The sequence below is a fragment of the Triturus cristatus genome, chromosome 5_1, assembly GCF_964204655.1.
Source record: "Triturus cristatus chromosome 5_1, aTriCri1.1, whole genome shotgun sequence".
Taxonomy (NCBI): Eukaryota; Metazoa; Chordata; class Amphibia; order Caudata; family Salamandridae; genus Triturus; species Triturus cristatus.
The window spans coordinates 782290665-782309100 of NC_140587.1; the positions used below are offsets into that span (position 1 = coordinate 782290665).

Sequence of the window (18436 nt, forward strand, 5' to 3'; positions counted from 1 at the left end):
TATCTAAGGTACATCCTATCACATCGCCTCCGGACAGATGTTGCCATGTTTCTCATCTCTAACCAAATCCAGTCTGGCACATTCCTCTGTTAAAGTGAATATTGACTTGAGCTATGAACCTACTGATTTACAATGGAGGAATTGTGACTTGGCTAATCACTGTTTCCCAGGTTTCCAAATGTTGAAGGCACATGTATACACATGATCTGGGACTGCCTAACAAGACTGGCTATTGGGTGCTATTCATTGAAGGGTACCTGTCTTTGACAGACACAATACTAGTTGTTTTTTTTGTATGCCTACATTTTCTTCCTGTTAACGATAGACGGGAATGATACTTGTTGGAAATTGAAGTAGATGCCCTACTAGCAAAACTCTGAATTGCAATAGAGCGAATGCTGTTGGAGGTAAAACTGATATTGCTAGGGGAAAAGGACTTGGTGGATCGGTCTTATCTAGCAGTTTATATATAGTCCAATATTTTGATTAATGATTGTCAAGATGTGAATAATAAATGAAGTTCTTATTTTGATACCTCACAAAATAATGCCTGCATTCTGTGAAATATGTTGACTTGTTTTGTAATCTATGGGTTCCCTACTACACAAATGTCATGTTTTTCTTCCCTTTTATATGTTTCTACGTATATGTCGTTCTTTGTGAGCTGGCAGGGGCTCATGGGGTACAGTTTTGGTATTTCGTTACTACTTAATAAAAATGCTAATAAACAGAATATAAAATATTAAATCCAATTGATCCATTATAGAGGAGACTGCAGAATTTGTAGAACTATTAAAATGTGATCATATTTCTTCTTCGGTACTTAAATTGTACTGTTTGCCAGTGTAGTAGCAACTCTGCTTAAAAGTGATAACAAACCTTTGTTTTTCTCTCGATCTACATGCATATTGGATACTCCGCGCCTCTCTTTCTACTTAGTTCCACAATTCTAAATCAGCCATTCATGCAACAGACCAGATTAGTGAAAACTGGAGGCAGAGATTTTTCAGTGGCTGTGGGTCTAGTTTTCCTTCTCCTTGTTTAACTTTGCTTTCAGAAAAAAATATCCTTCATGTAGGAAAGTAGGATCCTTCTGCATGGTTACCTACACTTTTTTGTCTGGTGCTAAGCTGTATTTTGACCAGTCTGAAGGGGATCCTGCTAATCTGGACCCCAGTCTGTCTGCTTTCTCCCTAAACTGTTGTGTTGAGTAATCTGAAAGAGACTATTAGTTATCGATTCCTTACCTTAGAATTACAGGCGTCAGACTGGTTCCAGGGAATGTTTTCTCAGCAGTAACCCTGCGTGCCAGTAGGTGGCGTCAGTCGACTCCGCGTTCGGCGTCGTGAGCGCCAGAATGACGTTGCGGTATCTACTTAGACACCGCCCCTGCATGCTGATGTCAGTTATTTCTTTTTCGATGCCAGCCAGGGCAGATCGATCCGTAAAGAGCGGTACCCTTACTCATTTTTTGACGAATACTTTTTCGACTTTTTGTCAATATCTTTTTCGAGTCGTTCAACTTCTGGTGCATGCAGGGATGTCATATAGTCGGACTGGCTTCAAACCTTGTAACTCCTGTCACAAGTTGATGTTGGTCACAGACCCACACCTCGTGTGCCTGTGGTGCCTGGAGTGCGACCACGACCCTAAGTCGTGCTCCGACTGTCGGGCCATGAACCCGAAGTCTTTGCGGGAGTATTCCCGAAAGCTTCTGGAGGCCCGGCAGTCAGCTCCACGCTGCTTGAGATACCGGTCGAAAGGGAGGTAGCAGGACCGGTCGCGGAGTCACCACCATCATTCCTCCTCGAAGTCTTAGTCATCGGGCAAGTCGAAGCACAAGAAGAAGGCGAAGAAGCACCGTCGCTCTTTGCCTTCTCCCCGTCCGTTGGCCTGCGAGATTCAGAAGGTCGTCCTTTGGTTCCGCCCCCGGAGCCTGTTGGGTCAGCTCCGAGCTTCCCTGCCTTTCCGGGAGCCGGAGCGACCCCTGCCCAACTTCGTACATTTTAAGAAGCCCTCCTCTCCATCTTTGAGCACCCAGACTCCTCCGGCGAGCCTCGGGCCCTGTGGACTCGGCTGGGGGTTCTTGGCCTTCAATGCCGGCAGCTCCGGCCCCAGCACCGCAGGGCCCCCAGGGATCCAGCCCTGGATCCGGATCAGTGCCAGTCGACCTCACGACATCTTCTCCAGCACCGACCCCATTGACGACCCCTCCGCATCCTGCGACACTGGTTGTGTCCCCAGACGGTGTCGACTTCGGCCTCTCCCTTGACTTGGACATGGAGCTAGACCGGCTTTGACGGACGCGGGCATCAGCACCGACCAGTACATTTGTACCTCTGTTCTACCCTGGCATTCCCTATCGCCCTGAGTGGCAGCCAGAGGAGGGTGAGGAGGACTGGGAGAGGTCTGTTGACCCTTTGGCAGAACAGCTTGAAGAGCCAGACTGGAGAGAGGAGTTGGGTGATGCCAGTGGTCTGGATACCTCCCCAGACCTTGGTATGCTTTCTCCCCCTACCGTGGCGACGGAGGAGGGAGCCCCCTATGCTGTGGTGTTACGTGCGCAGCTTAGACCTTGGGTCTTGAGCTTCCTACGGTGGCAGACAGGACTATCCTCCTGACTGAAATGCTTCAGCCGGCAGTGGCCTCTTCGGAGCCCCTGCTGCCTTTCAGTGAGGCCCTCACAGATATCCTTTCTAGCCACTTGGTCCAAGCCCAGCACAGGGCTCCTGTGGATACGATGAATGCCCAACGCCACTGCCCGGCTCCGGGCAACCCTATTTTCCTCTCCCAAAACCCTACCCCCGAGAGTTTGGTGGTCCAAGCTTCGACGTCCAAAGGTGCGTTTCCTACTGCTACCCCAGATAGGGAATCCAAGAAGCTGGATCATCTTGGAAAGAAGATTTTTTCTTCCGCCAGCTTAGGTCTGCGGTCGGTGAACACCGCATGCCTCTTGGGCCGTTACACCCACTCCATGTGGGACACGGTTGCACAGGTGCTGCCACAGTGCCCAGAGGTGGCCCGGGTCACACACTCCCGTGCAGTCGGATAGGGTAGAGATGCAGCGAAGTTTGCTATCCGATGTGGGCTGGACATCACCGACTTGCTGTGTAGAATGATTTCTACGTCAGTAGCCCTGAGGCGCTGTGCCTGGCTGAGGTCCACTTGCTTCTCTGGGGATGTCTTATCTAAGATTTGGACATGCCCTTTGATGGTCATCGCCTGTGATGGAGGTAGTCGCTGCTCATCTGCGCAAATCAGGGGTTCCAGTCCTCCCCTATCTCGAGGATTTGCTGTTGAAGGCAAACTCGCCCCAGGCTCCCACCTCCAGACTACGGCGAATCTCCTACATTCACTGGGGTTCACTATCAACGTGCCGAAATTGCACCTGATTCCCTCTCAGAAGCTCCTTTTAATCGGAGCGGTTCTGGATACAGCACAGTTTCGGGCTTATCCTCCCGAGACGTGAGCCCGGGATATTCGGGCTATGATGCCGATGTTTCAGCCTCTATCCCGGATTTTGGTGAGAATGACACTGAGGCTGCTGGGCCTCATGGCCTCCTACATCCTGCTGGTGGATCATGCCAGTTGGCATATGCGGGCTCTGCAGTGGGACCTGAAGTTCCATTGGGCACAGCATCAGGGGAATCTGTCCGATTGCGTCCAGATCTCGGAGGGCACTGCACTCAAATTGCACTGGTGGCTAACGTACTAGGATAGGGTCAACGGCAGATCCCTCTCCCTTCCCCAATCAAAGTTCACAATGTTGACAGATGCGTCACTTCTGGGATGGGCGTCCACATGGGAGAGGTGGAGATCAGAGGCCTCTGGTCTCCAGCGAAATCTGGGCTCCACATCAACCTTCTGGCACTCCGGGCGATTCGTCTTGCACTGAAGGCATTCCTTCCCTCTGTCAAGGGAAGAGTAGTGCAGGTATTCATGGACAACACCACCGCCATGTGGTACTGCAACAAACAGGGCGGGGTGGGGTTGTGGATCCTATGTCAATAGGCTCTTCAGCTTTGGACATGGCTGGAACATCAGGGCATGTCCCTGGTAGTTCAACACATGGCAGGTTCCCTGAATGCCAGGGCAGACGAACTCAGCCGCAGGTGCATCACGAATGGCGTCTTCACTCGGAGGTGGGGCAAAGTCTCTTTCAGCAGTGGGGAGAGCCTTGGTTATATCTATGCGCCACCGAAGAGAACGCGCAATGTAGGCAGTTCGGTGCATTGGAATTTCCAAGGCGGCACTCGCTCGGCAATGCTTTTTGTCGCAAGTGGAATTGCGATCTTCTAAATGCCTTTCCGCCTATACCACTTTTACCCAGAGTGCTGAATATGATCAAGCAGACCGGGCCCAAGCCATTCTTGTGGCTCCGGACTGGGCACGAAGAGTCTGGTATCCCGAGTTCTTGAACATGGCCATCGATCCTCCGATCAGACGGCCTCTTCGGGAGGATCTTCTGTCGCAGCAACAGGGGATGGTCCTCCATCCGAACCTGTCTAGCCTCTACCTCCTTGCGTGGAGATTGAGCGGCGACATTTGACCGCTTTCGAACAACTTTGTGGCATGATGCACAGCAAAGGCTGTGTATCCCCCTTCTGCCCCTCTTTCAGAGGTTCTCCTCTTCATTCATTTCGGCCTTTCTTCGCCTTCCTGATCAGCCTTCTCTTTTCAAGTCCTCTATTGTAAATAGATTTATTAAGGGTATTAGTCGCCTCTTTCCTCCTGTTCCTTTCGTAATACCCCAGTGGGGCTTGAATCTGGTCTTAACTTACCTTGTGTGCTCCTTTCCAGCCGCTACCTAATTGTCCTCTCAGACTCTTGACCTTAAAGACTGCTTTTCTGGTTGCCATCACCTCTGCTCACAGGGTGAGTGAGCTTCAGGCTTTATCTTCAAAACCTCCTTTCCTTGCTCTCCATCCGGACGAGGTTGTCATTTGAACTAGGCCGTCTTTTCCTACCAAAGTGGATACCTCTTTCTATATAGTACAGACCATCACTTTGTCTACCTTCTACCTGCCCCCGCATCCTTCCAAGGAGGAGAAGAGACTCAACCGCCTGGACCCAAAATGTGCGCTATCATTTTATTTGGATCACACAAAACAATTCTGGGTGGACGATAAACTCTTTGTTGTTTATGTGGGCGCCAAGAAAGGTCGGGATGTGCAAAAACGGACCATCTATCGATGGGTTGTCCTTTGCATTAAGATCTGTTACTCCTTGGCGAAGTAGGAGCCTCCGGTAGGACAGCCCGCCCATTCCACCAGGGCGACGGCAGCCACTACTGCCTTGGGACGTGGAGTCCCCCTCCGTGACATCTTCCAGGCAGCCACGTGGGCATTACTGCACACGTTCACTAAACATTACTGTCCAGATAGTCAAGTCCAGAGAGACGGCTTCTTTGGCCATTCAGTTCTCCAGGACTTTCTGGTGTGAACATAGTTCGTAGACCCACCGCCGGGATTGGTATTGCTGGGGTATCTATTCTAAAGAAAGGAATCTATAACTAATAGTCTTTCAGATGAACCAGTTACTTACCTTCGGTAACGATATATCTGTTAAGAGACCTATATTAATTATAGATTCCTTACCTCCCCACCCAACGTCCGTGTTCTGCGAACTGACTTCTATAGTAAGGGACTCCCTTTGAGGGCCCTAGTTTTGTGCACCAGTGTTCAGGGTCTTGCATGGCTCTTCGCTTCTGGCGTGGAATGTCGTGTAAAGACCTGACGTTAGCGCGCAGGGGCGGCGTCTAAGTAGATACCGCGACGTCATCCTGGCAATTGCGACACGGACGGCAAACCCGGAGTCGACTGACGCCACCTACCAACGCGCAGAGTTACTACTGAGAAAAAATTCGCTGGATCCTGTCTGATGCCTGGGGGTAATTCTAAGGTAAAGAATCTATAACTAATATGTCTCTTGCAGATATATCGTTCCTTCAGGTAAGTAACGTGTTCCTTAGGTACATCCCAGATTGGATACTAGAGTTACCCTTAAAAGTCCTTAGTATATGGTACTAAGGTACCCAGGGCATAGGTAGCCCAGAGGTATCCCATGGGCTAAAGCATGTATTTTGCCACTCATGAGAGACCATTCAAAATGGATCTAGAGGCCTGCCATTGCAGCCTGTGTAAGCTGGTGTTAGCACCACTTACCAAATATATAGGTTTACTATATCTAGTGTAACTGCACTTAAAACCTATAAGTCACCCCTATAGCAGGCCTTTGCAATCCTGAAGGCAGGGTGCTTGTTTCTAAGTGAGAGTGTGCCCCAGTATGAGCGGGACACCCCTGCAGCCTAAGGAGTCCTTTCTCCCGGGTTGTCAGTGAAGCAGCGAATTATTCCGTGATTACCATCTCTAAAATAGCTGCAACGAGTCCTATCATGCTTGGTATCTAACATGTTGGAATCATACCCCCCACACTGTAAACGGTGATGGAGGTATGATTCCAAGCACTGGAACAGCCCTCCGTTAGGTTCTCAGTGTTCCCGGTACCAGTCTTCTTGACCCGGATAGCACAAAATGGTTGCTGCAGCCCAGCGACACGATTCTGCCCTCCTGCTGCTGAGTCATGTTTGAGCAGGGGAAGGCAGAACAATAGGCATCCTGTCACAGGGAGGTGTGACCACCTCACAGACAGGATTTAGTGTATTGGGATGGGTGCGCTTGCCAGCATCACTCAGTCTGCATGAGGGGCACATTTGGTGTCCCTGTGCATAGTCCAGTTCAAACCAGTTCTGGGAGCCGTTGGCCCCCGCTCTGGTGCGAAACTAGACAAAGACATGAGAGTAACCTCCACCCTATCCAGACTCTTCCCTGGGAGGGTCCCCTGAATCTTCCCAACCCTTTCCCTAGAGTACTTAAGGGCTTACCTGTGTATAGGTCCCTAGATTCGTCATGGGATAAGATTCAGATCAGACACCACTGCACTTTGACCGTCTGGACTTCGCTGTACTTCGTTTGGGACGGACTTCGTCTCCCTTCCAGTCTGCTGCATAGTCTCTCCCTGTGCATCATACAAGAACCTTCCAACGCCTGAGAAGCATCAAAAACATCTGAAGAAATCTCCCTTGGAGTGAAGGAGTCACTCCCCTTTATTCACAGGCACCACAACTAAGTCGACCAGTCTGCTGACCCTGAGCTCATCCAGACTCCAAATGGCTCTGCAACACAGGTGGTGGTTTTCCACAGCTCCGAAGGGCTGCTCTACCCTCCCACCAAGTTTGAGGCCAGTATTCCGCAGTTGCAAAGGCTTGTTGACTTCTTTCCAAGAAGATCTTCAGGCTCCAAGTAGCCCCAACCTCGACCAGAATCTTCAACCACACCATATCATGTGCATCGTAGCCAGCATCTTTTAGTGAGCTGCTTGATGTCCTCTCGTGACTCTTGTGCCTACGGCCTACGGGTCCATTTGAGGATCGCCTTTGTTTCCCTTGGCCTCCCCTGTTTGCTTAGGGCCTGCCCTGACTCCCCTGACTATGGTTAGTCCCCTGGACCTTGCTGGTCCCTACTTTGCTACTTCTTGATTCCTGCGTGGCTTACCTTTGCCAAGGCTTGTTAGTGCTCCCGCCAGTCACCGACCCCTCAGCACTCAACATCCTTCGTGGGACATCTCATGCACGGCTCGTGGTCTTCCTCGGCGTCACCATCCTGCAACACTCAACATCAGAGGGCATTCGTCTTCCAAGTCTCCTAGTCACTCCTGATTGACATAGACTCTGTAGACTCTGCTTGCAGGTACCTCTTATTAAGAATCCATGTTCAGATTCCACCGGACACTTTCTACTCTTCCAGCAGCAACACTTTCATGAAGTCCTCCATTGGAGACATCGGCGGTTTCCGACACCACTTCACACGTATGAACCCCGCTTCCCTGGTGTAGGTAACATGGGTACTAGGGTATCCACGGGTGGGGTGGCTCTCCAACCTTCTGTCTTCCACTGGGTTTCTTCAGGGTCCAGTGGAAAGGGTCCTTAATCTTTAAAAATCCAACCGCGACTTACACGTAGAGTTGTATGGAGCACGCAGTCGTGTACTCACACTGTACACGCTCTCCGTGGGGGTCCCTATCTACTTACCTTGGGTGGTACCTTGGGTCCCCAGCACTTCTACGTCCTCTCGAAATTGTCTTGACTCCAGTCGTGGTTCTTATACCACTTTTTTAGTATATGGTTTGGTACCCCCCTGGGGCCAACGTGTATTTCGTGCTATTTACTATGTTTCTTTGCTAAAGTATTGTGTGTATTGTGCATATCTCCGGGTAGGAGATATTTCTATGTGTTAGAAAGTGTTATATAATAAATACATATTTTTATAACTACTTTGTGTGTTTCTGTTTCACTTAATCTATACAATAAGATTGTATTCTGGTAAAACAAGCTGCTTTACACTCCTTCTGGACTAAGCCTGAAGGCTGCTCTCCACAGGTGCCACTTAGAGAGCTTTCTAAGGTTGTCTAAGACCTCTTAAATCACCATAAGGGTTGTCTGGACTGGTGCAAGGTATCCACTTACACAAGTGTACATCATATACCAGACCAGCTTCTCACACTTCATAGCAGGACATGCCCAAAAACCTGCCCTTGTAGTCTGTATTTTGGTGATTATGATTTATTGTATGTTATATATCATTTAATCACTGTAAAACTTTGAGTTGTGTGTGCTGTATGAGTCAGTTCAGTTCAGTTCATAAACTTTATTCGACAGTTAAAAAAACGTCATAAAAGTACACGGATAAAAACATACATGTGACATTACGCAGGGGAAATACATATCATCATGGATTGATTTCTGGCCATACAGAAGTCAGCAGTAAAAAGAGAACCAGAGAAAATAGCTAAAAAACCATACTTTTTCTTGCAGCAACAGATTTCAAAATAAAAGTTGCTGTATAAAAACACAAATCCGGGCTAGCAACAGAAAATAACAATTTCATGGCATTTGAAGTAGAAGACACGGAATGTTTTTTAAATAACGGTTTCAAGTAAACAATACGTAGGGCTTTATAAAGGGGGCAGATTAACATAAAATGAAGGGTACTTTGTTTGGTTAATTCATCACATGGACAGGCAGAGGTTGTATAGTGTTTCATTTTTGGAAAGGCCACAAGAATGTGGACAATGCCAAGTCTAAGTCTGGATAGGACGAATTGGTGAGATTGCCTGTAGATTATTTGGAGATAGATAGGCAGACCAGGACCCTCGTTTGCATTAGAGGAATAGAAAGCATGAGTTGAGTAATTACTTGTGTCTGCTTTCCGTTTATCGAATTTTACCCTCATAAATTCCTCTTTCACTTCCTTTTTAGATAAAGTGGTTACAATCTCGGGATCTTTACGTACATCCAAATCAAAGAGATCTCTAAAGGTAGTGATCACATACTTTATCCATGGTATATTCTTAAAATTATCCAAAGACAGACAATCTTTGATAATACTCTTTGTGAAACTTGTTTCGTCCTTCAGCCAAATAGACCTCCATACCAGGAGAGGTCTCAATTCGATTAGGTCGGCTATATGGTCCAACCTTAGTTCCTCGTGGACCAGGTAGTTAGATGCCGATGAGGGTAAACAAAGTAGCCGTTTCAAAAATAAATTTTCCAAGATTTGTAAGTCTTTGTTACACCCGTACCCCCATACCCCTGAACCATAAAGTGCTATTGATGAACATCTGTGTCTATAAATATTTAACATTGCTGGAATCCGTCGGCTGCCCAGTTTGTTGGCAAATCGGAAGACACCTAGTGTAGCCTTCCCCAACCTGGCTTTTATGTTAATGTGTTCAGGTGTCCATGAACCCCGACTGTTAAAAGTAATGCCCAGATAACAGAAGTTATCTACAACCTCAATTCTGTTATCTTTAAAATAGAAAGATTTGGGGTGGTTCACCTTTTTGCCACACACCATGATGAATGTTTTAGAATTGTTAATTTTGAGTTTCTTGCCCTGGAGAAAATCATAAAAACAGTTCATTAGCCGCTGTAGGCCGATTGGGGTTCTAGATAATAAAACGGTGTCGTCCGCATATAACAACACTGGGATTGGTAGGCCACCTGCTTGAGGTGCATCTGCTTGGACCTGTTTTAATTCTTGTTCCATAGAATTAATAAAAAGGGAGAAAAGCAAGGGGGCCAATACACATCCCTGCCTAATACCTGATTTTACCACAATCTTTCTTGTACACTCTCCTGCTGGTCCATATCGTATCTGAGTGGTGAGGTTGGAATATAACCTAGCTAAGAAATGGATAATGGCTGAGGGAGCTCCCATCTCGAGAAGGGTTGTCCACAACAGGGAATGGTTCACCAGGTCGAAGGCACTAGAAAGGTCCGCAAAGCAAAGAAATAGGGAGCCCGTTTTGACCTTAGTATATTTACCTATTAAAAGGTTGAGGTTAATGCACTGGTCAATGGTCCCCAAACCCTTTCTAAAGCCATATTGTGATTGTGCCAGGATATTGTTAGAGGTCGCCCACTCCTCCAGGCGTAATAGTAGTACGCGGCTCATGATTTTAAGGGAGGAGTCTAAAAGGGAGATGGGGCGATAGTTTTTGGCCTCCCCTCTATCTCCCTTCTTATGAATCGGAATAATAACGGATTCACTCCAGGTTGCCGGGGTGGAGAGATCAATGGCAGCATTAAAGACCTGGGTCAATAGGGGGCTCCAAAGGGCCAGATCATGTTTGTAAAGATCAATCGGGACCCCGTCAGGTCCCGGGGCTTTACCTCCTTTACTAGAATTAATTGCCGTGACTACTTCCCGGATGGTAATTCCCAAAGTCTGCGGGGTCAGCTGGGGATTCATACAGATTTTATCATAGGATTCCTCCGGGGGGTCAAATATTCCTGAAAAAAATCGGACCCAGCTATCTTCGCTTACTAATGCGGTAAGTACTGGGAAATCTTCTTTCTGGAGGAATGGGGCATTAATCGTACTCCAGAACAATTTACAATCCCGGAGAGCTGCTGCACAATCCAGATTGTCCCAGGCTTGTTCCCGGAGTTCGTTTTTCCTGCGTTTAAGTTCGATGTTATAATTGGACCGCAGGGTTTTAATCACTTCCCTGTCTCTTGGAAGATTGGATAGTGCTTGCTTAAGAGTTTTTAGCGCTGTTGTACAGGCTTGGTCGAACCAGCCAACCTTATCCCGTCTAGAATTCATCTTATTGTTAGTAAAAATTCTGTTAATAATAGTGCCAAGATCCTCAAAATCTGCTATAATACCCTTAGGGGGGGCATTGACTTCCAGACAGCGAAATATCTGCCTGGAACCACCAACCACAACTGCACTATGTAGATTATCAGATTTTTCTGTGCACCACTTTATCCGGGTTCCATTAGGCCTAATTGGGGCAATATTGTCGACAACCCTGCCTGTAGGTGTAATTCTGGGGCCCCAGATAAGAATAGACATAGTTAGGGCATTATGATCACTCAGACAATAGTCCTTAATAATTGGCACTGTGCAGAATGGTATCAAAAGGGTTGAAATCAACACATGGTCGATAACCGACTCAGTATCCCTCCCTTTGAACGTGGGAACAATGTTGCCCTCTTTATCAAGAGCTGGTTGATGAATAACTAAATCAAATTTTAACAGAAGACCATTAAGGGAAGTCCCATATGGGGTGTGTAGAAAATGTGCTAGATACTCCCCCGAATCCCCATCAAACCCACAAACTGAGGTTTGAGAGTGCGGGCACGTTCTGATATTGAAATCTCCTCCCCAAATGGTCATAAAATGTGTGGGGATTATTACAGATTTTATTTAGGGAGGCTTCCAGTTCGTCCACAACCAGGGTGCTGGTCGGATCAAATGTATTGTTGTAATGATTAATCAGTAAAGTGTTCCTACCCTTTTTGGAATGTAATTCCAGGATTTGTGAATGCGTGCCAACAGTAGAATATGAGCCTACAGTTATCGGGAGATCAACTGATATGAGGACAAGCAGACCCCCTTTAGCCCTACCCATAGCAGATTCCTTGGCAACACAGTTATAGGAAACAAAACCATCAAAATGAATGTCTGAAGTGGACCATGTTTCCTGTAAACATAGAATATCAAACCCGAGGATAAGTTCCCTCCACCCTAGAGCCGAAGCTCTCTGTCGCCAGCCAGCTATATTCCAGCTCATCATAGAGTACCCTTGATCCCTTGGGGTTGATATCTCTTCCAAGGGAGTAATCATTGTACATCCCCTATCAGCAATAGCCTCAACGGGTGGTAAAAGGTGGACTTCAGTTGGTTTTTCAAGAGTTAAGGGGGTCAGATCAAGTAGATCAGAAGTTATTTTGCCAACCGTTACTGGTAAGATATAATACTCCACAGTAGCCCCGCTATCGACAGGATTAGTGGTGAGGGCACTGGGTAGTCAGTCGACTCCCTCCAGCCCATCTAGACAACTATATCGATTATAATCCCAGAAGGTGTTCTGCGGGGGTTGAAATGGAGGCAATCTGGGGTATCTTGGGCGAAAAGACCTTCCCCTACGTTCAACCCTATTCCATTCATCGCTTTCATCATAATACATGGGGTTAATGGGTGGGGGGAAAAAAAAGGAGACAGGGAGAGTCTGGATGGTGGAATCTAATGACCTATTAACACCCGCACATATATAAGACACAGTACGTGGGTCTCTAAAGCTGACAGTGATACAGTCTCCCTTAATGGATTTAGGGGTTTTACCAATCCATGGTACCCTCCTCACCATCATAACTTCATTGTGCAGATGTACCGGTAAGAGACGGTTCCAATTAAGCCATTTTATGACTTGATTTTTAAGGGAGTTAAAGGTTTCGATTTCACCCCTGGCTAATGGAGGTGCTCCTGCCAGAATTACCATAAACCGGTTGGCCTCCGGAGGTAGGTCAGGCCGTCTAATACTTAGAGTGTTAAGGTCTTCATGTGGGGGCCCTTGGGTATCAATAGACAAAAGTGCGGGTGGAATACGCGAACCTGTGGGGGGGGGCTTGGACATTCTGTGAGGTAACTTGGCTAACAGGGCTAGGGACTTGGGGAACATGTTGGGTGCTTGTAGACATTGAAACGGGAATTTTGGGCACAGTAGTGGGAGGGATAATTTGGGGGGCAGGCATGCTAGGAGGGAGACCAGAACTAGTAGGCTTGGGGGAGTTAGCTAAAAGTATAGCGGTTGATTTCTCTATATTAGACATTCTAAAATCAAGCCTATCTAGTTTGGCCTCTAAAGGAAAAATAATAGATTTTAGTAGGGTTGCAATTTTATCCATGGAGATATCGTTACTAGGTAAACTCCCTCCACCTTCAGAATTCAACAGTGCAGATACTCCGTCTATTCTAGCTGTTTTAGATACCCTCCCGTGATTTTTACCTTTATTGTAATACTGTCTCTTCCGTTTCTTGATAGCCCCTTCTCTTCCCCCCTGGGTTGTAAGAGGGGGAGAGTTTCCATCATTTACAGGGGTAAGGGAAACATTTGCACAATCGGAGACATGGCTAGAATCAGCAATAACTATGGAGGGATTAGATGTAACGACAGAGTCTATACTATGCTGGGCAGAATCGGGAAGTAGAAGATGAGCATCCACCACAGGCAAGCAGTCAGTAGGTCTTTCAGGAGTTTTGGCATTAGCAAAAGGGCCCATACTGGAGCGTTTAAGAGACATTAGTTCCTTGGACAATCGTTTCTCCAGTGTAACAATTTCTTTGTCAATAATATTGTTAGCCCTAATAAGAAACTTCTCCATACCTCCTGCGGCAGGTTGTGATCCTCCAGCCAACAGGGATTGGTTTCGCGTGATACACAGGAAATCAGGCAGCAGGAGGATTTAAGGGGGGTAGCCCGGTCCGGTCACTACCGGTCACGAACGGGCACAAACGGGCCCTGCTCTTTGCCCGGTCTTCGCCCGCTTCTTCGTCTGCGCGCGTCCCGCGTACGCGTTCCAGGCGTGGTTGAAATAGAGGAGGAGAGAAGGGGGCGGGAAGAGGACCCAGGTGCGCGCGGTGGGCGGCGCTAGCACTTCTGGACCTCGCAGTCCCGCTCCCACGTCAGATAGTAGTCCAAGCTCTGGAGCAAGGAAGGTGCTCCACAGCAGTACGAGCCCCCAATGCGCCAAGAGTGAGCAGCAATTCACACCCAGCGCGAGCTGTATGAGTCTTTGGCCAGGGTAGTTCATTTCTCCGCCAAGTCTGCTGGAACCATATCACTCTGGATATGATTCCTTAAAACGCCATCCTAAGCTATGCCAGACTCTCCACTAAGGTGTGGCTTTGGGTGGTGTCACTTATTCTGGGAGGTGGTGGGGTAAACTCACAATTCGAAGAATGCTTCAGTGCTCCCCTTGCCATACACCTCCTAATACCAAGTTTGATACGAAGGGAAAACAACTGTCTTCTCATTTATAATGTTAAGATTTTATAGTACCAATTCTAGTGGTTCATTGCTAAATATAATCCCAGTATTTTTCTAAACATTTTTGCACATTGGAGTGTCAGATGTTTATTACATAACATTGGATTTATAAAATAGTGCATTTACTTTTTAGATTAAGTGAAACCTACGGCTGGTAGTCTTTGCAAAGCATAAATAACCCGCCGGCTCTCTAACCCTACCACCACCACATGGATGTGAATCGCGGGTGGTGCTACTGCGTTGCATGCTCTGCAATGTTGAACTCGCCCTACGCGACGGATGGAAGGCAGGCAAACCACACATCGCCACTGCACATCTCATGACATTTATGCTTTCCCCGAGGCTCATGCTTTGGTTATTATGTTACTTAAATCTGTACTGCCATGGCATTACGTATGAGTGTTTGTATGTGCTTGGCCATGCTGCAACATATCTCCAATACTACTGTTGAAACATCTTCTGATTGTTATATCCATTGTACCATGGTTAAAAAAAATACAAAGCATTTATTGCAGACCTAGAAAACAGAATTCCTCTGTTTCCTTTGGATCGTTATGAATTAGAAGAGAGTTATTCTGTATTTGGTCCTTTCGGTATTTGTGTTGCTGTATTTCTAATGTAGGTGTATTAAATAAAAAGATTTAACCTGCCCATTCTTGTATACTTATTTTACTGTCTGCAATATATTTTAGCTTGCATAAGATTATTAGCCATTAATGAGATGGATAAAGCAATCTATAAATAGCAGCTATACAGGAATGTCCAGTATAAGAGGCCAAATGTAAAGGACAGTAAGAATGTTAATTTTTTACTGATATTATTTTAGAAGCTTTTAATCATATTTAGTTGTCTTAATGATCTGTATTTTTCTCTTATAGGTATTTATTTGTTGACAGGACAAGTCAAGATGACAACAGAAGTGGTTCAAAAGTTGAAAAAAATCTGGTATGTAAAAAAGGGCTTGGGGATAGCTTTGTGTGATAAAAAATTATGAACTCAAAGACTGTGGCACTCGTACATTAACAATTATTTTTGGAGTAGCAATTCAAGTGATACAATAGCTGTAGAATGACTGCACTGTTTGTGTTAGGCTTGTATAGGTTCTTTGATCCCTCAGCATCACTAAATGCATATTGTGTACATGTTTTTTAGAGGAGTATTTTTGAAGGAGAACATATTTCACAAAAAGCTAGGTGCTTCTTGTTAGCATCCGTCTCCCCTCCATTCATTTGGTCATGTTTTGTTGCCCTCGGTGTGTTGTGGTGACGCAATGTCAGCTGCCAGTTACTGTAAGTGGCGGCATACTCCCAGAGTTGATTTGCAGTTTCTAGGGTGTGTTGTGCACCTTTTGAAGGCCCAGTTCAGTGACATCCAGACAGGCCTGATTGTGGCTCCTGGTTGTGATGCTTGGCTTGGCTTGGGAAGCAGTGGGCCTTCGAGGTACAGAGACTAGACAAATGTACTACGAGCCTTTAGACTGAACATGACCCATGGTAAAACCTGATTCCAGGGAATGCGCCTGAGACTGAGGTGGCACCTTCATCTTGAAAAGAGACAAAGTGTTGCAAGGGTTGAACAGAGGACCAAACTAAGTGATATGCATGACCATGATGATCTGATGTTGGATGGACACTACAAAGTTCATCACAGTAGGGTGTCCTCAGACTCTGAGATGCTGCGTAAGAGATCTGAAAGAGACAGTTATGGATTTGTCACCTTAGAATTACCCCCAGGCGTCTCACTGGATCCCGAGCATTGTTTCTTTAGCAGTACCCCTGTGCGTCGTTCAACTCAGCTTTTGTCGTTGGCGTCGTGGTCGCCGGAATGACGTCATTGTATCTACTTAGACGCTGCCTTTGCACACTGATGTGAGTTTTCTTTTTCAGATCCGGAGACAGCGGTACCGCAAGTCACTTTTTGACTCTTTTTGCGACTTTTGTCGACATCTTTTCGAGTCGTTTGACACCTGGTGCCCGCATGGATGTCCCGTCCTCAAACCGGCTTCAAGGCTTGTGACTCCTATCACAAACTGATGTCAGTTACGGACCCGCTCCTTGTGTGCCTTTGGTGTTTGGAGAGCGACCATGACCAGAAGTCATGGTCCGACTGCCGGGCCATGAACCTGAAGTCTTTGCGGGAGCGGTCCCGAAAGCTTCTCGAGGCCCGGCAGTCCGCTCCATGCTGTTTGATGTCCCGTTGAGAGGGAGGTCGCGGGACCGGTCGCGGAGTCGTTACCACCATGCTACGTCAAAGTCTTCGTCTTAGTCGAAGCACAAGAAGAAGCACCGTCGCTCTTCGCTTTCTCCCCGTCCATCGGCCAACGCGGGAAGCGGTAGGTAGTCGTCCGGCTCGTACGCGGAGCCTGTTGCGTCGACTCCGGCCTATACAGGAGCCGGAGCAACACCTGCCCAACTTTGTAGCTTTTATGAATCCCTCCATTTCATCTTTGGGTGGCGTGAGTCCGCCGGCGCGGTTTCGGGCCCCGTGGACTCGGTTGGGGGCTCTATGCGCCCCCAGTGCCAGGGATCTAGTCCTGAATCCGGATAGGTGACACCTCCTCTGGTACCGAATCCAAGTGGCGACACCTCCGACCCCTCCGTCGCCGGTTGTGTCCCCAGCCACTGTTCTCCCCTGGTGTTCCCTGTTGCCACAAGTGGCTACCAGAAGAGGGTGAGGAGGACTGGGAGGGGGTCTGTGGACCCTTTGGCATTTGGAAAAGAGGAGTTTGGTGAAGCCAGTGGTCCGGACACCTCCCCAGACCTTGGCATGCAATCTCCCCCTACCGTGGCTATGGAGGAGGGTGCATCTTGCGTAGTGGTGTTGCGTAGGGAGGCCGAGGCCCTAAACCTCAAGCTTCCTACGGTGGCGGTCAGGACTAAACTCCTGACCGAGGTGCTTCAGCCGGCAGCGGCCTTTTTCGGAGCCCCTGCTGCCGTTCAATGAGACCCTTACAAACATCCTTTTGGGCACTTGGTCCAAGCCCAACACAGGGGCTCCTGTAGACAGGATGATTGCCCGATGCCACCGCCCAGCCCCGGGCGACCCCATTTTCCTCTCCCAACATCCCACCCCTGAGAGCTTGGTGGTCCAAGCATCGACTTCCAAGGGCGCATTCCCTACTGCACCACCTGATAGGGAATCCAAGAAGCTGGACCACCTTGAGAAGATGTTTTCATCCTCCAGCTTAGGACTGCGGTCGGTGAACACCGGATGTCTATTTGGGCATTACTCCCACTTGGTGTGGGACTCGGTCGCGCAGATGCTGCCACAGTGCCCGGAGGAGGCCTGGGCCGTGCTCTCCTATGCAGTTGCCGAAGAATGGACGCAACGAAGTTCGCCATAAGATGTGAGCTGGACACCGCCGACTCACTAGGCAGGACAATTTTCACGTCAGTAGCACTGATCCTCTACGCCTGCTTGAAGTCCACTGGCTTTTCGGGTGATGTCCAAGCAACACTTTTGGACATGTCCTTTGATGGCTGTCACTTGTTTGGGGACAAGGCAGACAACGAGCTCAAGCGCTTTAAGGATTCCAGGGCTACGGCCAGATCCTTGGGCCTCGCTTCCACCTCCCGCACAGTGCTTTTCGCCCCTTTTGTGGCTACAGAAGGGGAGCCCCACCACGTTCCGCCCAGAGCCACAGGCTTCTACAAGCTGTCCATCCTCCGCGCAGCCGCGGACGTGGGTCCCACCGCCGCGGATTGGGGGACAAGTAGGCAGCCAGTCCATCAGCACCCCTGCTGCAGCAGCCTCCAAACCCTCCTAGTCTGACCTTTCAGGGGCACCATTCGCCAGTGGGCGGCAGGTTTCGCCATCACCTCCACCTCTGGCTCAATATCACGTCGGACAGGTGGGTTTTGCCGGTTGTCCGAAGAGGCTACTCCCTCCCCTTCCAGACTACCCCTCCATCCATGCCACCTCAATTCCATCGCATGTCGGAGGATCACTTGGCCCTTCTCCAACAGGAAGTTACGGTTCTCTTGGCCAAGGGAGCCATCGAGCGCATTCCTGCCCCAGAAGTAGGTTATGGTTGTTATTC

The 18436-nt window shown here is 48.1% G+C and overlaps 1 protein-coding gene across 2 annotated transcripts in view; it reads left to right on the top strand.

The window, feature by feature from the left end:
* The window catches only part of ROCK1 (Rho associated coiled-coil containing protein kinase 1), a 1783501-nt gene that overhangs the window by 583281 nt on the left and 1181784 nt on the right, over window positions 1-18436 (top strand). For both annotated transcript variants that reach the window (XM_085605798.1, XM_085605799.1), the window contains exon 11: window positions 15276-15342. In XM_085605798.1, the coding sequence (XP_085461924.1) occupies window positions 15276-15342 (67 nt within the window). The remainder of the gene's footprint in view (window positions 1-15275; window positions 15343-18436) is intronic.